The following is an 18,334-nucleotide window of genomic DNA, read 5'->3' as shown; positions in this document are numbered from 1 at the left end:
CCAGGATGGGTGTACTGTGCTTCAGCCCCATAAAGAGCGGCTTTTCCTAATCCTGCAGTCCAAGGAGCTCATTCGGGAGGGTGCAGCCCTACTCATGGTTGTATTCTCATGGTGGATTGTCAATGGTACGCTGCATGGCAGCAGCAGGGTGTACCTGCCCGTTGGTGCAGTTTGGGGCGGTTGCGTGGCAGTGACCAGGTGAGAGCTGTTCTGTGCTCTCGGGACACCCTGTGCAGGTCAGTGCTGTCTCGGGGTGAAGGCCCTGCAGAGTCATGCGTCACTCCCATCACTCCTGTTCAGAGCTGTCCTCTAATGAGAGACTGAAAGGACGGGCAAACCCTCAGCCAGGTCAGTATCCATCAATAACCCCAAGTGCTCCACTGCTCCTTAGCGATCCTGCATCGCGAGCAACTGCTTGGGAAGCATCTCCTGAGCTCCCAGATGACTGCTCCTGACACGAGCATAGAGCACATCCAGCATTTATCTCGGGGTTACTAATTGCCAACCTCCGAGGACGTTTACCCTGCTGAAGGAAGAGGAGTTTGTTCCATATTGTGCTGTAGTTACCAAGCAGGCTTTGGAGCGAGCTGCTATAAATAGCTTCTCTCTTTCCAAGAAGATGTGTAATTGGGGCCAAACCCAAGATGGTGAACGGGAAGAGAAGTACAGGGTTGTTCAGATGACTCTTCTAAAACAGCAAACCTTTTCAAGAGCCGATTGAACAGCTCCATTGCTGCTTTAGTGCTTTTGACAGCTTTGAGGACAGTTCTGTGCAACTGTGTGCACCTGCAGTGGTACGGGCTCCAGTGTTACTCCACAGACACAGGTTGAAACATCAGGCAGTGCCTGCAGGATAGTTTCTCACTTGAAGGTGGGTTTTCCTCTGAGATCTTTAGTTGGAAATTCTCAGAAAAGTAGGTTTGCTCAAGAAGGTTGCAGTAGAGATGTGCTTGCAACTTTTCTGTTCTAGTAGCTGGGCTACTGCAGGGAAAGCCCTTCTTCATCTGCTCGCAGCTTTGAGGTCGGGTAATGTTTGGGTAGGAGGTAAATGTGGAAGCTCTGCTGCCCATGGAGGGATCGACCCTTGCCTGCTGTGTTGGGCTTCATGTCTTGCACCTGAGGCAGACCTTATCTCATCTGTTTATGTATCATCCCCAGTGACCTTTTTTGTGTTGCATTAGTCTTTCTCAGGTAAATGAGGTCACACTCAAAATCATTATGGTTTTTAATCACTCGCCATCTGTCAGGTTTTATAGTCACTTCTGGAAAACTGGAGGGAGGATGTTCCTGCTTCCTATGCCTCAGAACTGCGTTTGACGTACAATGCTGGCTCGGTGGCCTTCTCTGTCTTCCCCGATGTGTTCCAAGGCTGTCCTCTCAGGTGGTGACTTGAGGTCGTCGGTACAGTGAGGAACAGCACCGAGCAGATGCGAACAACGTACTGGCCATGCTACTCGTAGTTGCAAACAGCCAAAGGGAGGCTTTTGTGGAGGGAGTTGTTTCACTGTAGGCAGTTCTGGTGGCTGCTCAGTAGGAAATGAAAAAAAATGAGCATTCCCAGGATATTGGGCCAGGGATGGGGATTCCTCCCTTTGAAATCACAGTGGGCACTCACCTGCCTTCAAGCCCAGTGTTGTGTTCTGGGCAGAAGAGCAGTGAGCAGAAAATACACTTGTGTATTATTTTGACACCATACTGGCAGGTTCCTACCTCAGGTGCATCCTCATTCCCAGTTGCACGCACTCAGCCCCTTGCAGCTCTTTTGTTAGATGGGAGGTTGTTTGCATTTGCAGCTGGTGAGGCTCTGTTGAATATTGCTCTTGATTACCAGAAGTTTGCAGTTGTTGGCCAAGAGTGAGCATTTCACATGCACTTAAGTTGAGTGCCAGGAACTGATTTTAGTGTAAAGGATTATTTAGATGACACTGAACTTGCCTCTGTGGGCAGGGGTGGGCTCTTACTCAACCTTGGAAAGAAGTCTTTGTGTCTGTTACTCTTCCTGAAAAGCATTTGTTTGCTTTAGTGTTTGGTGGTTTAAGTCATGTGTTGGAAACGTGAGGAGTCCTTAGAGCCGAGCACAGCAGCGTTGCATAGGGAGGGCTCTGCATCTTGGGTGTGCTTCTGCTGTCCTTGCTCACTGAGCAGTCTGTAGGGTTCTCCTCCAAGGGGCTGTACACGTGCCTTGAGAGGCTTCTGCTGGCAGCAGTAATTTCTGTGTTCTTGGGGGAGATGTGCTCGCACGTGCAGGAGTTGGTTTCACTCGGCGTGTCTCTGTGCCCAGTGTGCGCTGTGTGCACATGCTATGTGTTTGGAAATGCTGCAGGTCTCAGTTCTGGCAGGCTAAGGAAGGTGAGTGGCTGCTCCCTTTGCATTCCTGACCTCGACTGTTGGTGGGCAGCCTGCTGTTCCCTGCTGCATCCACAGCATTCGGGCCACTTCAGCCTTAGTTTGTCTCTGTCACCAGGCTCTCTCCCCTTGGCGGTGCTGGGGACCCTTTTCCTTCTCACTGCAGGGTTGCGATTGCAGGATCAGCCTTGCGCGGTGGTAGGGAAAGGTCTGGGTGGGTGTCTGTGTGATGTGAGGATCCTTGGGTAGAAACAACACTTTGGTGTAATTTTATTTCTTTTGAATGGCTTTGTCATTGCTTTTTTCACATTTCCTGGGCATTGGTGCTGCAATGGCACAGAGCAGAGGGGGAACAGGGATGTAAGGAGGAAGGGCAGAACTGTCCCCTGCTCCACAGCATATGCTGATTAATTCCTTACAGGGATGATGAACTGCATTATCTGTGGTGAAAACTTGAATGGGTTCTGTTCAGGCTGTTTACTGTATCGGTATTGTTTGAGGATGAGAAACAGTGTGTCTTGGGTCTTGCTGCTTTTTACCTCTTAGACACAGGTGCAGGTCTCTGTGCATGTATTGTAATGTCCTTAAACTGTGCTTTCAGTAGCAAAGACTCTCCTCGTGGTCCATCCTGGAGGGAGATGAATTGGAAATGTCATGTAGAAAGCAGAGGCAGAAGGCGGCACTGTTTTGCCAAAGTGTTTCATCAGCTGCTCCAGGAAAGGTCATTTATTTACACAGCTCAGCTTCTCCTATTCAGGATGTTGCACCTTTTTGCTTTCAGGCTGCTGTTTCTGTAACAACTTAAGTCCACACAGATCCCTGAGAGGAGCCAGCGCTGCAGTAGTAACTCTAGCATGCAGCCAGGTTGACATCTTGCTTTAAAGAAGCAAGCAACAAGTGACATCCCTGTTTTAAGAGTTCAGAGGCAACTTAATGCTGGCAAACATAAACACTGGAGGTGAAATCAGACTAGGAGAGCTGGAGCAATGTGCAAACAACCGTGCCACAAATTCTGGTGGCAGATGAGCAGGACTGAGTTTTGCACCCTCCCTGAAAAACCTGTCTGAATGTGAGCAGAGTGCCTTTAGTGTTGGAGGGAAGAGCTCTGTGATGAAGTCAGATTTACATCTCTCCTGAAGACAAAGCCTGAAGTGAATTAAAGAAAACCCTAACCCAACACCAGAAACCACTTTTCTTGTAATCAAGGGTCAGTTGTTAACATGAGTGCCCTTGATGTTCTGTAATGTTCCCTAAGTGGCTACTAATTTCATTGTTCTTTGAAATACAACAACCAGTAAAGGTTGTGGTCCCTGAGCAAGAAATGCTTTCCTGGTGGTGACTTTGCTGGGAAACACAGGAGAGGAAGCACCCTGTAGTGCCCCTGGGAAAAAGCCTGCTCTGCCATCTTACCAGTTTGTGGTGTTTTTAGTGCTATTTAGTGCTGTGACATGCTCTGACTCCTGGGGTGCATGAGCGAAGCCCACGTTTGGGGATGGTTCTGCCTTCCTGTCAGTAGCATTACCCTAACTTGTTCCTTAGCCAGGCTTGGAGGCTCTTGTGTAGTGGAGCCAATGGATGGGATTCATCAGGAAGCACATGGACCTTGGGAGGGTCCAAAAAGGCCCTGAAATCATGCAGTTTCCTTCCAGAGGCCATAAGCATTGAATTATAGACCTCAGATGCTTCTGCTCATCCAGAGGGGCTTTTGCACAAGTTTAGAGGAAGTTGGTTGACATTTGTACTAGAAAAATAAATCTGGAGACACTTCTTTGGCTGGAGTATGTCTTTAGGGCAGTTTGATTAATAGCTTGGAGGAGGAGGCCATTGTGCTTTGATAGGAGCAGCAGAATTTGTGCATTAAGGGTTTGTTTCCATATATACTTGCCTTTGTTTCTTTTTGATCATTCTGTAGCAGCCTTATACATACATACAAAAGTTGTGTTTCCTCTTGAGCAATTGTTTGGTAGAAGAACAAATGCCTGAATGTCACTGGGGGAGGGAAGATCCTCTGGAATCCTTTTGTGCTTTGATCGCAGTGAAGTTCATTTTGATTTTAATACCCATGTCTTCAAATTTGCACTCTCCTTCTCATTGCAGGATGAACAGTTTCTAGGTTTTGGTTCAGATGAAGAAGTCAAAGTGCAAAGTCCCGCCAGGTCCCCCACAGGTACGTTCAAGGGGCAGGATGGGATGTTGACTTGTGTGTTCTCCTTTGTGATGGCTTTGCTGTGCCTGTCCTGTTTGTTCCATCAAATCTAACCCACTGTAAAAACCGCACCTGTCTTTGGAGTCGACTCCCTTAGTTTCAGAATCTGTAAATCTGGTCTGTTACGGAACAGGGAAACTGAGTCAAAGAGTGATATTGATGAAACCAGTGCTTGAAACATCATGTGAGTGTTTTGGAGAGGCAATTCTTTTAATAGTAAGGATCTAAAACTGATTTGAGTATTTCAGTATCTTTCAGTAGATTCATTGTTGCCTGTAACTGGAACCTTTGATTTTTTGGATACAAAACAAGTACAGAACTCTTGAGGATAGGCTATAGCTGAGCTGCTGCATTTTCAGCTTTCAAGAGGTAGGCTCAAACCATGATGGAACTGCTGGTGGATGAGTTCAGCTTTGATTTAGGTTCTTGTCAATAAATGCTCTCACCGCAGCACACTGCTCATTCACAGTGATCTACGTGGCTTGGCCTCGCCAGAGAGGAGCCCGTGGAAAGCCCTGCTCACAGGGTGTTCCATGTGAAGAACCATGCGTGTGGTCAGAGCTCTGGGAGCACCAGAGCTACCCAGGGGTAGCTGGGTTGGGGAAAATGCCTTTAAATGAACTGGTAAGGGTGAGTAATCAAGTCTTGCAATCTGCCTGTGAGTCCAAGTCAATGCCAAGTGCAAACTGTGTTGCAAAGCTAAAACTAAGGTAGGTTTTAGTAAATTGCCTTGTATCAGCCCCTCCCTGTAGTTGTTCTTGCGTTACTGACCCATCTCTCAGCAGTGCAGATGGATGGTACTAGAGGAGAAGGATTTTTTTTTTTCCCCTCCAGCTAGCTGTGATCTGCTTAAAAAAAAAAGAACAAAAAAAATATCTTTTAATGTGTTTGAAAGATGGCACATGCCCTTGGGAATTATTGTTCTCTTTCAACATCAGGTTGAGAGTAGGTTTGTGCTATTGCACACATAGCTTTGTGAAAAGGCAGAGAGGTTTGTTGGGAAACCTTGCTTCCAACTTTGTTGGATTGTGCTCTTCACATGTATTGATAAAACTGCAACTCATACAGCAGTGTGACTGACACTGAGTCCAGTGTGACGTGAGTGATGCTGATCCGACTCTTGGGCAGTTTAACGTATTCTCTGCATTCTCTGCTTCCCTCCCAGTTAAATCCAGTCCCCGCAAGCCTCGTGGGAGGCCCCGGAGCAGTTCTGACCGGAGTTCAGCTGTGCTGTCAGACTCATCATCAGTGTGTTCCCCTTCAAGCAAGTCTGAAACCACATCTATGGAGAAAGTCAAGAAGAAGGAGTTGAAGAGTGGGGAAAAAAGGCGAGGAAGACCTCCAACGCTTACAAGTGTGAAGTTCAAATTGTCACAAGTAAAGGACGCGTCGGACATTCAGAAGGGCAGCAAAGAGGAAAAAGAGAGTCTGAAGAAAATCAAAAGGTCACCATCCACTACATTTCAGCAAGCAACAAAGATCAAGAAGTTAAGAACTAGTAAACTCTCCCCACTGAAATCTAAATTTAAGCCTGGGGCGAAACTTCAGATTGGGAGGAAGAGCGTTCAGATCGTGCGCAGGAGGGGCCGCCCGCCGTCCTCTGAGCGTTTGAAGATGTCCTCCACCTTGGTCATGAACTCACAGCTGGAGAAGCCCCAGAGGATTCGCAAGGAAAAGGATGGCACACCACCTCTTACCAAGGAGGAGAAGACGGCTGTCAGGCAGAGTCCACGCAGGATTAAGCCCGTTAGGATTATACCTTCCACCAAAAGGACGGATGCCACGATTGCGAAGCAGCTTTTGCAGAGGGCTAAAAAGGGGGCACAGAAGAAGATTGAGAAAGAGGCAGCCAAACTGCAGGGCAGGAAGGGCAGAACCCAGCTCAAGAACATCCGCCAGTTCATCATGCCAGTTGTGAGTGCGATCTCTTCACGGATTATCAAAACACCCAAGCGATTTATTGAGGATGAAGACTACGATCCTCCCATTAAGATATCCAGACTGGAATCTACACCCAACAGCAGGTTCAGTGCCACGTCTTGCGGCTCCAGCGAGAAGTCCAGCGCCGCCTCCCAGCATTCGTCCCAGATGTCTTCAGACTCCTCACGATCCAGCAGCCCCAGCGTGGACACATCAACAGACTCTCAGGCTTCCGAGGAGCTGCAAACGCTTTCTGAGGAGCGGAGCAACACTCCAGAGGTCCACACGCCGCTGCCTGTTTCTCAGTCCCCCGAAAATGATAACGGTGATAGGAGAAACAGGAGGTTTTCGATAACAGAGAGAAGTTTTGGCCAGAGGACTACTAAAAAGCTGTCGGCCTTGCCCAGCGTGCCACAGCAGCAGTCCTCCTCCTCTCCTCCTCCCCCCCTGCTCACTCCCCCGCCACCACTGCAGCCTGCTTCCAGCATCTCGGACCATACCCCCTGGCTGATGCCTCCCACCATACCATTGGCCTCCCCCTTCCTTCCCGCTTCTGCCGCGCCGATGCAAGAGAAACGTAAGTCAATTCTGCGAGAGCCGACGTTTAGGTGGACCTCCCTGAAGCATTCCCGTTCGGAACCACAGTACTTCTCCTCAGCAAAATATGCCAAAGAGGGTCTTATTCGCAAACCGATATTCGATAACTTCAGGCCCCCGCCACTGACACCAGAGGACGTCGGCTTTGCTTCTGGTTTCTCAACCCCTGGTGCGACGGCTCCAGCACGCCTCTTCTCTCTTCAGTCTGGAGCGAGGTTTGACATGCACAAGAGAAGTCCTCTGCTGAGAGCACCCAGGTTCACGCCGAGCGAGGCCCACTCCAGGATCTTTGAATCTGTCACTCTGCCCTCATCGGTCGGTCGCACCACTGCAGGGGCCTCTGCCACAGGTGTCTCCTCTCGGAAGCGGAAGAGGAGAGTGTTCAGCCCCATCCGCTCGGAACCCAGATCTCCTTCGCACTCCATGAGAACAAGAAGCGGGAGACTTAGTACCTCTGACCTGACAACGCTCACCCCCCAGTCTTCTGTCTCTTCCTCATTAACGAGCATTTCTGTTAGTTCTCTTGCCACTAGTGCCTTAAATTCAACTTTCACTTTTCCTTCCCATTCCCTAACGCCGGCTGGGGAATCAGCAGAAAGAAGCCAGAGACCAAGGAAGCAGACGAGCACTCCGGCAGAGCCCTTCTCTTCCAGCAGCCCTGCTCCTCTCTTCCCCTGGTTCACGTCAAGTCCCCAGACGGAGAGAGGCAGGAACAAGGACAGGGCGGCAGAGGAACTCTCCAAAGATAAAGATGCTGACAAAAGCCTGGAGAAGGACAAGAGCAGAGAGAAAGACCGAGAGAGAGAGAAGGAGAACAAACGTGAGTCAAGGAAGGAGAAAAGGAGGAAAGGGTCAGAAATCCAGAGTAGCTCTGCCTTGTTCCCTGTAGGTAAAATGCCCAAAGAGAAAGTTGTCAGTGAGGATGTTGCAGCATCATCGTCTGCCAAAAAAACAGGGGGGCGGAAAAAGTCTGCGGCACTCGACCCTGCGGCAGATGCTTCTGCTGCAGCACTGGCCGACGCAGCAGCCAGCAAAACCAAAACATCCAAGAAAGGTAGAGGAGGGTTAGACAAGTCGGACCTGGACCTCAGCCCTGCCATGCCCTCTTTGGAGAAGGAAAAAGCCCTGCGTCTCTCTGCTCCTTCGTCCAGCACCGTTAAACATTCCGCTTCTTCCATCAGCTCTATGTTGGCTCAAGCAGACAAACTGCCAATGACTGACAAGAGGGTGGCCAGTCTTCTGAAAAAGGCTAAAGCCCAGCTCTACAAGATTGAGAAGAGCAAGTCCCTCAAGCAAGCAGATCAGCCAAAAGCACAGGTATTCCCTTTTCCAAGTTGTTCTATTATTTGCTGGGGTGCATCTTGAGTTGCACTCACCCTGGAAGTCACCGGTAGGTTTCACATCGTAAGTGTGAAGAATTAACGTGCAGAGCTGGGCAGCTGTTAGAGCAACAGATGGCAAATGGCCCAAGACCGAGAAACCCTGTGCAGAAGCTGAGGGGGAGAGGGAGCTGCTGTGTAGTCACCTTGGGGGAGGGAGCCCCGTCCTTTTTTCAGTAGAACCTCTTGTCCTTTTGAATTTATCCTCGCTGGGATCATCCAGGCTTACGAGGCTGAGAGTCCTTCTTTTTACCCCGATTCTGGCTAAGTGCAAGATACAAACGAACTCTTTTTTCAGTAGTTTAGAAGTTTGTTACGTGTTTCCCAGCCTTTCTCAGGGATGCTGTCTGTTCCCATGTTCTGAACTCTAGGGACAAGAGAGCGATTCATCAGAAACATCGGTCCGAGGACCACGAATCAAACACGTTTGCAGGAGAGCGGCTGTTGCGCTGGGCCGCAAACGAGCGGTCTTCCCAGATGACATGCCCACTCTGAGTGCCTTACCGTGGGAAGAGCGGGAGAAGATACTGTCTTCCATGGGGAATGATGGTGAGTTAGGGTTTTTTTTAGTCTTCACCTCTGGCTTCATACAAAGCCAGCTTTGGCTGACTGCTTAAGCCAAGGACTGCTTTGAATGGTTAAGGAGGGAGGGAAAGTGTGTTACAGAGTTCCGGGCTCACTGTTACAGTGCTGCTCAAACAGGGTGAATCCTGTCTACCATTGGTAGCTGTTATAAATGTGTTCTGCACTAAACTTCTCTTCTGCTGAGGGGCGTGTGTGCCTGTACATATGTACAGGTACATATGTTTGCTTGTGCTTGCACTCACACATGCCCCTTGTGTAGCTCTGCTGGTGTACCTGCCCTTAAGGGAATAAATTCCATGAGCAAATTAGACACTTGGAACATCCTTTGACATCAGTGACTTTACACTAGCAACTTTCTTGACAGATAAGTCATCGATAGCTGGCTCGGAAGAGGCTGAACCTCTTGCTCCACCGATCAAGCCAATTAAGCCAGTTACCCGGAACAAGGCACAACAAGAACCTCCGGTGAAGAAGGGCCGACGCTCGAGGCGCTGTGGGCAGTGTTCGGGCTGTCAGGTTCCAGAGGACTGCGGTGTCTGTACCAACTGTCTAGACAAACCCAAGTTTGGTGGGCGCAACATAAAGAAGCAGTGCTGCAAGTAAGTGTGTTTGAGAAACAGTTCAGCCCATCCCTGTGCTGCCTGGGATGAGCCCACGCGTACTTTGGGACAGGGAACCCTGGAGCATGGGCTTGGAGTGAATTTGCCCTGGGCTGAGGCTGGATCACAGCAGGGGAATGTGAACAAGGGCATTTTGAAGATCCCGCTTCAAGTTGTGCTTATTTCCAAAGTTCACTTCTGGTTTATTCTTCCCAGCTTGACGGGAACTAGCATGGCACGGAAAGCGTTTGGTGTGAGACCAGTGACTTTGATTAGGCAGTGCGGGTTTTTGGGGGGAAGGCAGCACAGACATACGTATTTCTCTCTCATTTTCCCACATTGCATCCATGTAGAGCTGATGTTTTGAAGATGATGTTTATCTGGTGTACATACACTTGATATGACAAAGGTGTCTGAGGATGTCATTAAGCAATACTGCCCGTCCATATTTTCTTCTATCAGTTTTCACATGTATCACTTAGCCTGAACCTTTTGCTTTTTCAAATTGCTACATTAAATTGACTTAACAGACAAGATAATCTTGTCTGAAAAGGCAGCAGCTGAAGTGGCACCGTTAGAGATTGCTGTGGCATGAGAGCCGTTTCCACAGCATAGCTGTGAGGATCACTGTGCAATGCTCACCTGTGAGATGAGAATGCAGCAGATTTGCCCAGGCTGCAGGTGAGGTTTCAAAACCACGTGTTGAGAGTGTGGGAAACCAAAGGGAAAACGCAGAAGAAAATAAGAATTTTCTTTACACACCTTTGAAGGGCAGGGGAGTTGCCTGGGAGAAAGTAGTGGGTGTATTGATAATGGTTTTGTCAAGTTTTCACATGGAGCTTTTACAGACTGCCCTCTCACTGCCTGCGTTCTTTTTCTGATTTCCTGGCATGCTCTTTCTTTTTAGAATGAGGAAATGTCAGAATCTACAGTGGATGCCTTCCAAAGCCTATCTCCAGAAGCAAGCTAAAGGTAGGCTGAAAGACTTGGCTCGAGTGTAGCGCCAGAGAGAAAGTTTCATCTCTTAACTTGCTTTGTTTTAAGTAAGTGGCAAATCATTTGAAGTCGTGCCATTTTGGCAGTGTTGCTTTATTGATGCTTCTTCTTCTAGCTGCAAAAAAGAAAGAGAAGAAGTCGAAGACAAATGAAAAGAAAGAAAGCCATTCTGGAAAGAACCAGCTGGACTCTGGACAGAAACCAACTCCTCAGAGTGTCGTATCGAGAGAAGACAATGCGGTAAGGAAGAGCAGTGAGCCTGCCCGTAAGCCCACTGAGGAAAAGCATGAGGATGGGAATTCCTCCGTTCCGGTGCCAGAGCCCAAACAGGTCCCTGCGCCTGGAACCAGAAAGACTGGCAAGCAGACAGCCCAGCCAGCGCCGCTCCCTCCTCCTCAGCCACCCAGCTCAGGACCTTTGAAAAAAGAAGCACCTAAACTTGCCACTTCTGAGCCTAAGAAAAAGCAGACTCCCCAGCCAGAAATAGGTAAATGGGACTGTTTCTCCTCAATACTTGAGTCATGTTAAGTAACAATATTGGTGCCTCTAAAAGCTGTTGGCTTTTAAACCCGAGAAATGCTTGATGATCTGGTGAAATTACAGCAGGTTCTTTTGGAAATGTGGCTTAGATCTGGCTGCCTTTTATTGCGCTACGCTGTGTGCTGGGGCAGAGAGAAAGCTGCCCAGCTTCACTGGGGCTTGCAGTCACGTGCCTGGGCAGTCTCCAAGCATATGTCACTGACACTAGGTCTGCTGGCTGTTCACAGTCTGGATGTGAAGCAAGAGGAATGTAAGCTTTTGCTACAAGCCCATAGTCTGCTGTGGCACATAGCACAGGGCAGCTTGAGCAGTGATCAGCGAGGCAGCTCTGGGACCTGTGTGCCTTGGCACCCTTGGCTTCAGGCTTTTAGTGGAGCAAACTCCCTCTCATGCCTCAAGGAGACTGCTCAAGCTGTGGTTGGTGAGGTGCAGTCACAGAAGGGGGTGGAAAAATTCTGCTCTAAAATTCCTCGCACGTTACCCAGCTGATTTTCTTCCCTTTTCTTCTCTACAGGTGGCTGTTAGTTGCTTGAAATACTCATAATTTTTCCCCCCTTCCTAGGCACAGAACAAAGCAAACAGAAAAAAATTGCTCCCCGTCCAACTTTCCCTGTGAAACAGAAACCAAAAGAAAAGGTGAATACTGCTTTTTGTACCCAGTCAGTACATTTCAGGGACCTGGAACTTCAGTCTTTCTAGAAAATAGAACGGTATTACTTAACCCATGTGCAGATTAATTATTTTTGTACTTAGAGATGTTAGGTTTCTCCTCGTGGCAGGATGCAGATACCAAAGTAGCCAGCATATGCCTAAGATTCGGTTCAGACGTTCACTTGTTCTCCAAGATTTGCATGTTTTGTGGTGGAGGCTAACTTCTCCATGGAACATGGAGCTGCCTTCATCTTGGAAACAACTCTGTTATGGAAAAAAACCCCACAAACAAACAAGCCCTAAAAGAATTGTCTTACTTAAATATGAGAGAGAAGCGCATAAGGACTCATTGAGCCCAGAGTTGCCCCACTGCAGCAAAATAAAAGCCAATGCTCTGCTGAGAGAGCAACATGATGTTAGAGAAGAAGCAGCAAATTGTATTAGAGATGTAATTGCGTAATTGCGTGTGGAATGCTCCCAAGCATGGTTTGCAGAACGGTGACTTGCACCTTCCACACGCTCTGAACTCCATGGTGGTTTGGGGGTTTTGTCTGTGAATCATCTTCGGCATTTCATGTGATTTTGGTGGAGTTCTGACGTTCAGGGTTGGGATTAACGCCGGCTCCTTTACTTGACTAGGAAAAGCCCCCTCCTATAAGCAAGCCAGAGAGCAGCACGCTGAATTTGCTCAGCACTCTGACTAACGGAAGCAGTTCCAAGCAAAAGCCACCTACAGATGGAGTCCACAGAATCCGAGTGGATTTCAAGGTAGAGGACAAAATGTTTTAAGTCTTTGAATGTTACCTGCCTCTAATCACTGGAGCTAGAGTCCCTCAAGAGTGCTGGCAGTGACTTCTAAGTGTGTGTGTCTGGTTCCGTTCAGAGAGAACTGCAAATAGGAGCCTTCAGGACAAGTCACTCGGTTGATTCTTAGAAGCTGGTTATGCCTTTTTGTTTTCCTTATAATTAGAATACTGGACGAAGAGAGACTTAAAGCTTTAAAACCTTAACTGTCAATGTGTGAGGATGGGCGAGAATGTGAGGTTTATGAAGAATGATTCCATTAAGATGGAACTATAAAACCTTGCCACAACTTGAGCCAACAAGATTTGGGGAAATGTTAGTAACTTGTAATTCAAGATATTTGGGGTATATCTGGGGGTTCAAATGAGAAATCCTGTACTTTTTTGAACAACAGTGTTGAAATAATAAACGTGCGTATTTTCCTAATCAGAATTTTTCAGTCCATCTATAAGTGTTGATAATGGAGCTTATAGTGGGATCTCATAAGTGTTTTATAAAATATGGAGCTTTAATAAAGTATAATTCTTCTGAAATTCCACCTTCAGTACTAATTGTGCAATCGTGAAAAGCCTTGTCTCGTTCCTTAGGCTTGCTTTCCGTAGGGGAAGGCTAGGGCTTTGCTGAGCTCTCTCGGCAAGACCAGCACCGAGGTTGGACTCTAAAGTAGACCAAGGCAAAAGCTGAAATGGTTTCAGTTGGAGGCCGCTTAACTGCAGGCCCCGAGCGTGTAAAGCAGTGTGAGCACTTTGTACTGATGTTGTATTGCCTTGTTCTGCATGGTGATGTGTCCTTTTGTGCTTTCAGGAGGACTGTGAAGTGGAGAATGTTTGGGAGATGGGTGGGTTAGGCATCGTCACCTCGGTACCTATTACTCCCAGGGTGGTCTGTTTTCTCTGTGCCAGCAGTGGACATGTGGAGGTAAAGCATTGCATTCTGCTGTCAATCGCTTAGTTACAGCACCGTGTTGTTACGGACATAAATACAGCCATACACAGAAAGTATCGTGACTTTAATCCCCAAGAAATGAAAATAATACCTGTAAATCTGTCCTTATAAAATTTGTCACAAGATGCTAAAATGCAAGGTATTGAAAATCAGTTTCTGAGCTGCTCACTTTGGAGGTGAATTGTAGTACATATAGAGTAGCAGCACATCAGAGAGCACCCACATCTCCTCTTAATTTGGAATCCCACATCTGATGTAAAGCAGGGGCTTTGCTTGCTTTTCGCTTGAGATAAGAAAGGCTGACCAGTAATGTTAGAGGGCTTCAGGTGGTGTTGGCTTTCCCAGGTACGTCTGTATCTGCTGAGAGCCACAAACTGTTACTGAAATGTGACTGGAAAGATTCTGGTGCTGCACAAAGAGCCGCAGTAAGATGTGCTAAGTGCATTTCCAGGTACAGATAGGTGCTTCTCAACATCTTCTGGCTAGCTACCATCAGAAGGTGATGGTAACGCTCGAGAAAAGGCTTGGTTATGAGTGCCCAGTACCTAGGGGGGAAGAGGGTTGAGTCCTATATATGTGGACATCCGTGCACATGCTTGAGGACCATGGAGGTCCAGTGGGTCATGGAAACCTCTCCTTCTCAGTCAGGCTGCTCAAGGGGACAGACTGTTCTGGTGTCCTCTGTGAGCCTGGCATGTTCCTGCCTCAAGGATGGTTCTTTCTGTGATGTGACCAGCCTTGTAGGGCTATACATAGAAGTTAAAAGAGCTTTCAAATGGGCCACCTAAGCTGAATGGAGGGAGAGATGTCTCTCTGCTCTGCATTGCCCCTTCCTTCTGCACTATTTTCTTCTTGTGCAGTTGGCTTGTGGTACAGCAAGGGAGGGAGATCCTGAAGAGCCCTGTAGGTCTTTGCCAATGCTCAGAACACTGATAAAGTGTTCCAGACTCCCATTTGCTGCTAGGAGGCAAATCTCTGGGTAGACGAGCGTGTATTTGAGCGATCTGAAGTACACACACACAGTTTCCCTCCTAAAATATGCCAGTAGAAATCCTTGTTGTGTCAGCTGTAGAGCAGAATTCAAAGTAGTTTGGAGCACGAGGGGGCTTGTTTGGGAATTCCGGGCAGCTTCTGACTTGCTAAAACCTGCCTCTCCCCCCCTTGCAGTTTGTGTATTGTCAGGTCTGTTGTGAGCCCTTCCACAAGTTCTGCTTAGAGGAGAGCGAGCGGCCCCTGGAGGACCAGCTGGAGAACTGGTGCTGCCGTCGCTGCAAGTTCTGCCACGTGTGTGGGAGACAGCACCAGGCCACCAAGGTACCCCCAAACCCCGGCGGGGACCCCACGCCATGCTGGGCAGGACACGCACGAGTTGCTTTATGGCAGCTTCTTCCTCTTGCCCCGACGGGGGATCAGTTGTAACCAAAAGCAGGCAGGGGGTTGCACCCCTCTGAGGGGTCTCTGCTCCAATGCTTTTTCTCCTCCTTCTTGTAGCAGTTGCTGGAGTGTAACAAGTGCCGAAACAGCTATCACCCGGAGTGCCTGGGCCCAAACTACCCAACAAAGCCCACCAAGAAAAAGAAAGTTTGGGTGAGGGTTTCTTTATTTCCTTCTGGGTGATTCACATGTTGGCTGATCATAATGCTGTGGGCCAGGGCTCTGCACATGACTTGTTCTGATGCAGCCACTTTACTTTTAAAGGCACGTGCCTGTTACATCAGAAGGTACATTTGGAAATAGGTGGTGGGAAATAGGTGTCGTGTAGATAAGATCTCAAACAAGCAGGACTTTTTAAAGAGGTGACACCTTTTTTAGTTGTGGTAATTCTTCTGATCGTAGTCCTAGGACATGGAAGAAGCTCTTTAGAATGAAAGTGTTTGCCTTGTTAACAGACTTCCCAGCAGATACTGGTAGCGAGAGACAATGTGCATTAATGCACTGGTTTGTGTCTCTAGAGCTTTTGTTCTGAACAGGTGCCTGTAGTGCACTTGTATTTAGTGCTAACAGGTTCTAGGTGTTAGTAGTAGTAGTACAACAGTCTCAGATCTGGAAAACTGTTATAAGAAGACAGGTCAGAAGAAATGGCACAACTATGTGTGCTGTTTACGTGAAGGGAAAGGAGTTATTTTTGTCAGTGCAAATAGGGCAGAAAAACTCTACTGTGATTTATTTTCATTTTTTCTCGTGGCATTATCACCATCTTATTGTAAACAGAGGGAGCTCTTTATCTTTTTAGTGGGAGTTTCAGTATTTGAAACTGCTTCTGCTGCTGTATAAGTCCCCTGCACTCATTAAGTAAGAAAAACAGTGAATTGTATCCTTAGGACCAAAGCATAAGGATATTTCTGTTCTGGGTAACAGAAGTAACTCTTGCCAAACATTCCTTTTCCAGATATGCACCAAATGTGTTCGCTGCAAGAGCTGCGGATCAACAACGCCAGGCAAAGGGTGGGATGCGCAGTGGTCCCACGACTTCTCGCTGTGTCATGATTGTGCCAAACTCTTTGCTAAAGGTATGTACAGTTGGGGTTCTTTACAGCAGGAGCCTTGTTGGGTGCTCGGGTTTGAGTTAGCATCAGTGCAGAGCAAGCAGAGGGGCTGCGGGGCAGCTGAGTTGCTCACAATGCAAAAAGGATCTGAACCTGGCCTAAAGACTCCTGACTTAATAGGAGTAACAGAATTCCTGTTGTAAAGTGGTTGTTCCTTCTTGTGTTAGTTACTTTACAGGATGCCTTTGTACACAGGAGGGTCTGGGCTCTTTGGGGAAGAAGCTCAGAAGAGAAAATCTTGATTGTTCCACCTAATTTCTTTCCACCTGTATGTCACCTTTGTGCTCTTGCTTTACTCTGTAAAGGTAACAGCATGTAGTATTTTGTTAGGCTCTCCAATCTCAGAAAATGGGTACCCAGTAATGATATTCTAGAGCAGTAAGCATTCTTCCAAGAAGGTTATTTTTGTGGCTATTGTTTGCAGTGTTGTAAAAGCAGATGCAACTGTCTTGGCAGCTGAGAGCTGCTTCTTTGGCACACTAGTAAATAACCACGTAGCCTTTAACAGACATGTGTGGCAGCTGAACTCCTGATAAACATCACCTCTTGTTGGCAGGAAATTTTTGTCCTCTCTGTGACAAATGCTATGATGATGATGATTATGAGAGCAAGATGATGCAGTGCGGGAAATGCGACCGCTGGGTGCATTCCAAATGTGAAAACCTCTCTGGTAAGGCAAATCCTCTTCTCCTCGGCACTAAGAACATGGGGCAGTGAGTAGACCAAAGTGATCGATGTTGGGACCTTTCTGCTAGACTGTTATATCGGCACCCTCACCTGTTGTGACCTACCTCAAGACCATCTGTAGAGTGGCTACAGGTAAACCAGGACTAATACTAGTAGTGTCCTGAAGGTGAAGGACTTACATATCAAGCACAGTTTTGCTCAGCACACAAGATGCTTTTGTTAGGTGGGAAGGGTTTCAGGTAGTAAGTGCAGAGAAGGGGTTTTCCCTGTAGCTGTCTTTCAGTAAAGTAGTTCAGATTGTTATTTTACCTTTCCTTATCGCCAGATGAAATGTATGAGATACTCTCAAACTTGCCGGAGAGCGTAGCGTACACCTGCATTAACTGCACAGAGCACCATCCTGCGGAGTGGCGGCTGGCGCTGGAGAAGGAGCTGCAGGTTTCCCTACGGCAGGTTTTAACAGCCCTCTTGAATTCCAGAACTACCAGCCACTTGCTGCGCTATCGGCAGGTAAGGGGAGCCTCACGGCCCTTCACATCTTCTTGGCCTGAAGCATTGCCTGGCATCACTGTACATCTCACTGCCTTTAGTGGACTTGGAATGACACAGACTGCGAGTTTTGTTTTCTTTCTTTTCTTCGTTCCTATGGAGACAAAGGAGTGGGTACCCACAGTACAATTTGTGAGGCTAAGAGTTAAAAATAGGGAGGATTTATCTCTGTGATGGTGTTTTGTTGACAGATAAATGGGATCTTAGTTTTGAAATACATACTCAGAAGTAAGAATTCTGAAAGATGAGTCTGATCCTGATAGCTGATCACTCTGTCCTGCTGTGTGCCTTGCAGGGCAGCAGCAGAAAGGTTAAGACCCTTTCATTTTTGTCCCTTTATTCAGAAGTTGAGTCTCCTTTCTTTCATGTTAGTGAGAATCTCTGAGCCCATAAGTGTGCCTGGGAGTATGTCACGAATAGCAGCCACACTTCAGTAGCCGAAGTCCCTCTGTCTGTTTGCTGATGTTAACAGGCAGCAAAACCACCCGATTTAAACCCCGAGACAGAAGAGAGTATCCCGTCCAGAAGCTCTCCTGAAGGTCCCGACCCTCCTGTCCTAACAGAAGTCAGTAAACAGGAGGAGCAGCAACCTCTGGATCTGGAAGGAGTGAAAAGAAAAATGGATCAAGGAAGTTACATTTCTGTGGTATGTCAAAGGTTTTGTGTTCCCCTCAAATGACAGAGCCTGTGAATGGTTTTATGACCCATGGTGTTTAGAATTGAGCATGCTTAAGCCTTTTCTTTATGAACAAGGAAACAGGTGAATGTGCTGCTAAAAATTACTCTGACTGGTGCTCGTGTTAACGTCGGTTCAAAGACATAGAATTTGCACTGCTGCATGGGTCACTCTAACCAGCAGCAGCACTTGGTTAAATCCCTTTAGCTCTTAGTCAGGTGTTGATGTAAACAGGATGGAGTATCCTTCATGTGCGAGTTCTAGCTGAAGGCCTAGTCAGGTAACTCCAAGAACATTCAGTTATCTGC

General features: G+C 47.6%; 1 protein-coding gene across 1 annotated transcript in view; it reads left to right on the top strand.

Annotated features, from left to right (window-relative positions):
• Positions 1-18,334, top strand: part of KMT2A (lysine methyltransferase 2A) — a 41,416-nt gene that overhangs the window by 5,263 nt on the left and 17,819 nt on the right. The window contains exons 2-16 of the mRNA XM_057428220.1: positions 4,444-4,513; positions 5,718-8,386; positions 8,820-8,997; positions 9,398-9,632; positions 10,540-10,604; positions 10,744-11,115; positions 11,731-11,804; positions 12,459-12,587; positions 13,428-13,541; positions 14,736-14,882; positions 15,060-15,155; positions 15,958-16,078; positions 16,671-16,784; positions 17,127-17,311; positions 17,823-17,996. Coding sequence (XP_057284203.1) covers positions 4,444-4,513; positions 5,718-8,386; positions 8,820-8,997; positions 9,398-9,632; positions 10,540-10,604; positions 10,744-11,115; positions 11,731-11,804; positions 12,459-12,587; positions 13,428-13,541; positions 14,736-14,882; positions 15,060-15,155; positions 15,958-16,078; positions 16,671-16,784; positions 17,127-17,311; positions 17,823-17,996 — 4,743 coding nt within the window. The remainder of the gene's footprint in view (positions 1-4,443; positions 4,514-5,717; positions 8,387-8,819; positions 8,998-9,397; positions 9,633-10,539; positions 10,605-10,743; positions 11,116-11,730; positions 11,805-12,458; positions 12,588-13,427; positions 13,542-14,735; positions 14,883-15,059; positions 15,156-15,957; positions 16,079-16,670; positions 16,785-17,126; positions 17,312-17,822; positions 17,997-18,334) is intronic.

Source organism: Pezoporus wallicus, unplaced genomic scaffold (assembly GCF_028554395.1).
Source record: "Pezoporus wallicus isolate ANWC-B61680 ecotype Strahan unplaced genomic scaffold, APGP_CSIRO_Pwel_v1 contig_7819, whole genome shotgun sequence".
NCBI lineage: Eukaryota > Metazoa > Chordata > Aves > Psittaciformes > Psittacidae > Pezoporus > Pezoporus wallicus.
This window is presented reverse-complemented; position numbering and strand designations above follow the sequence as displayed.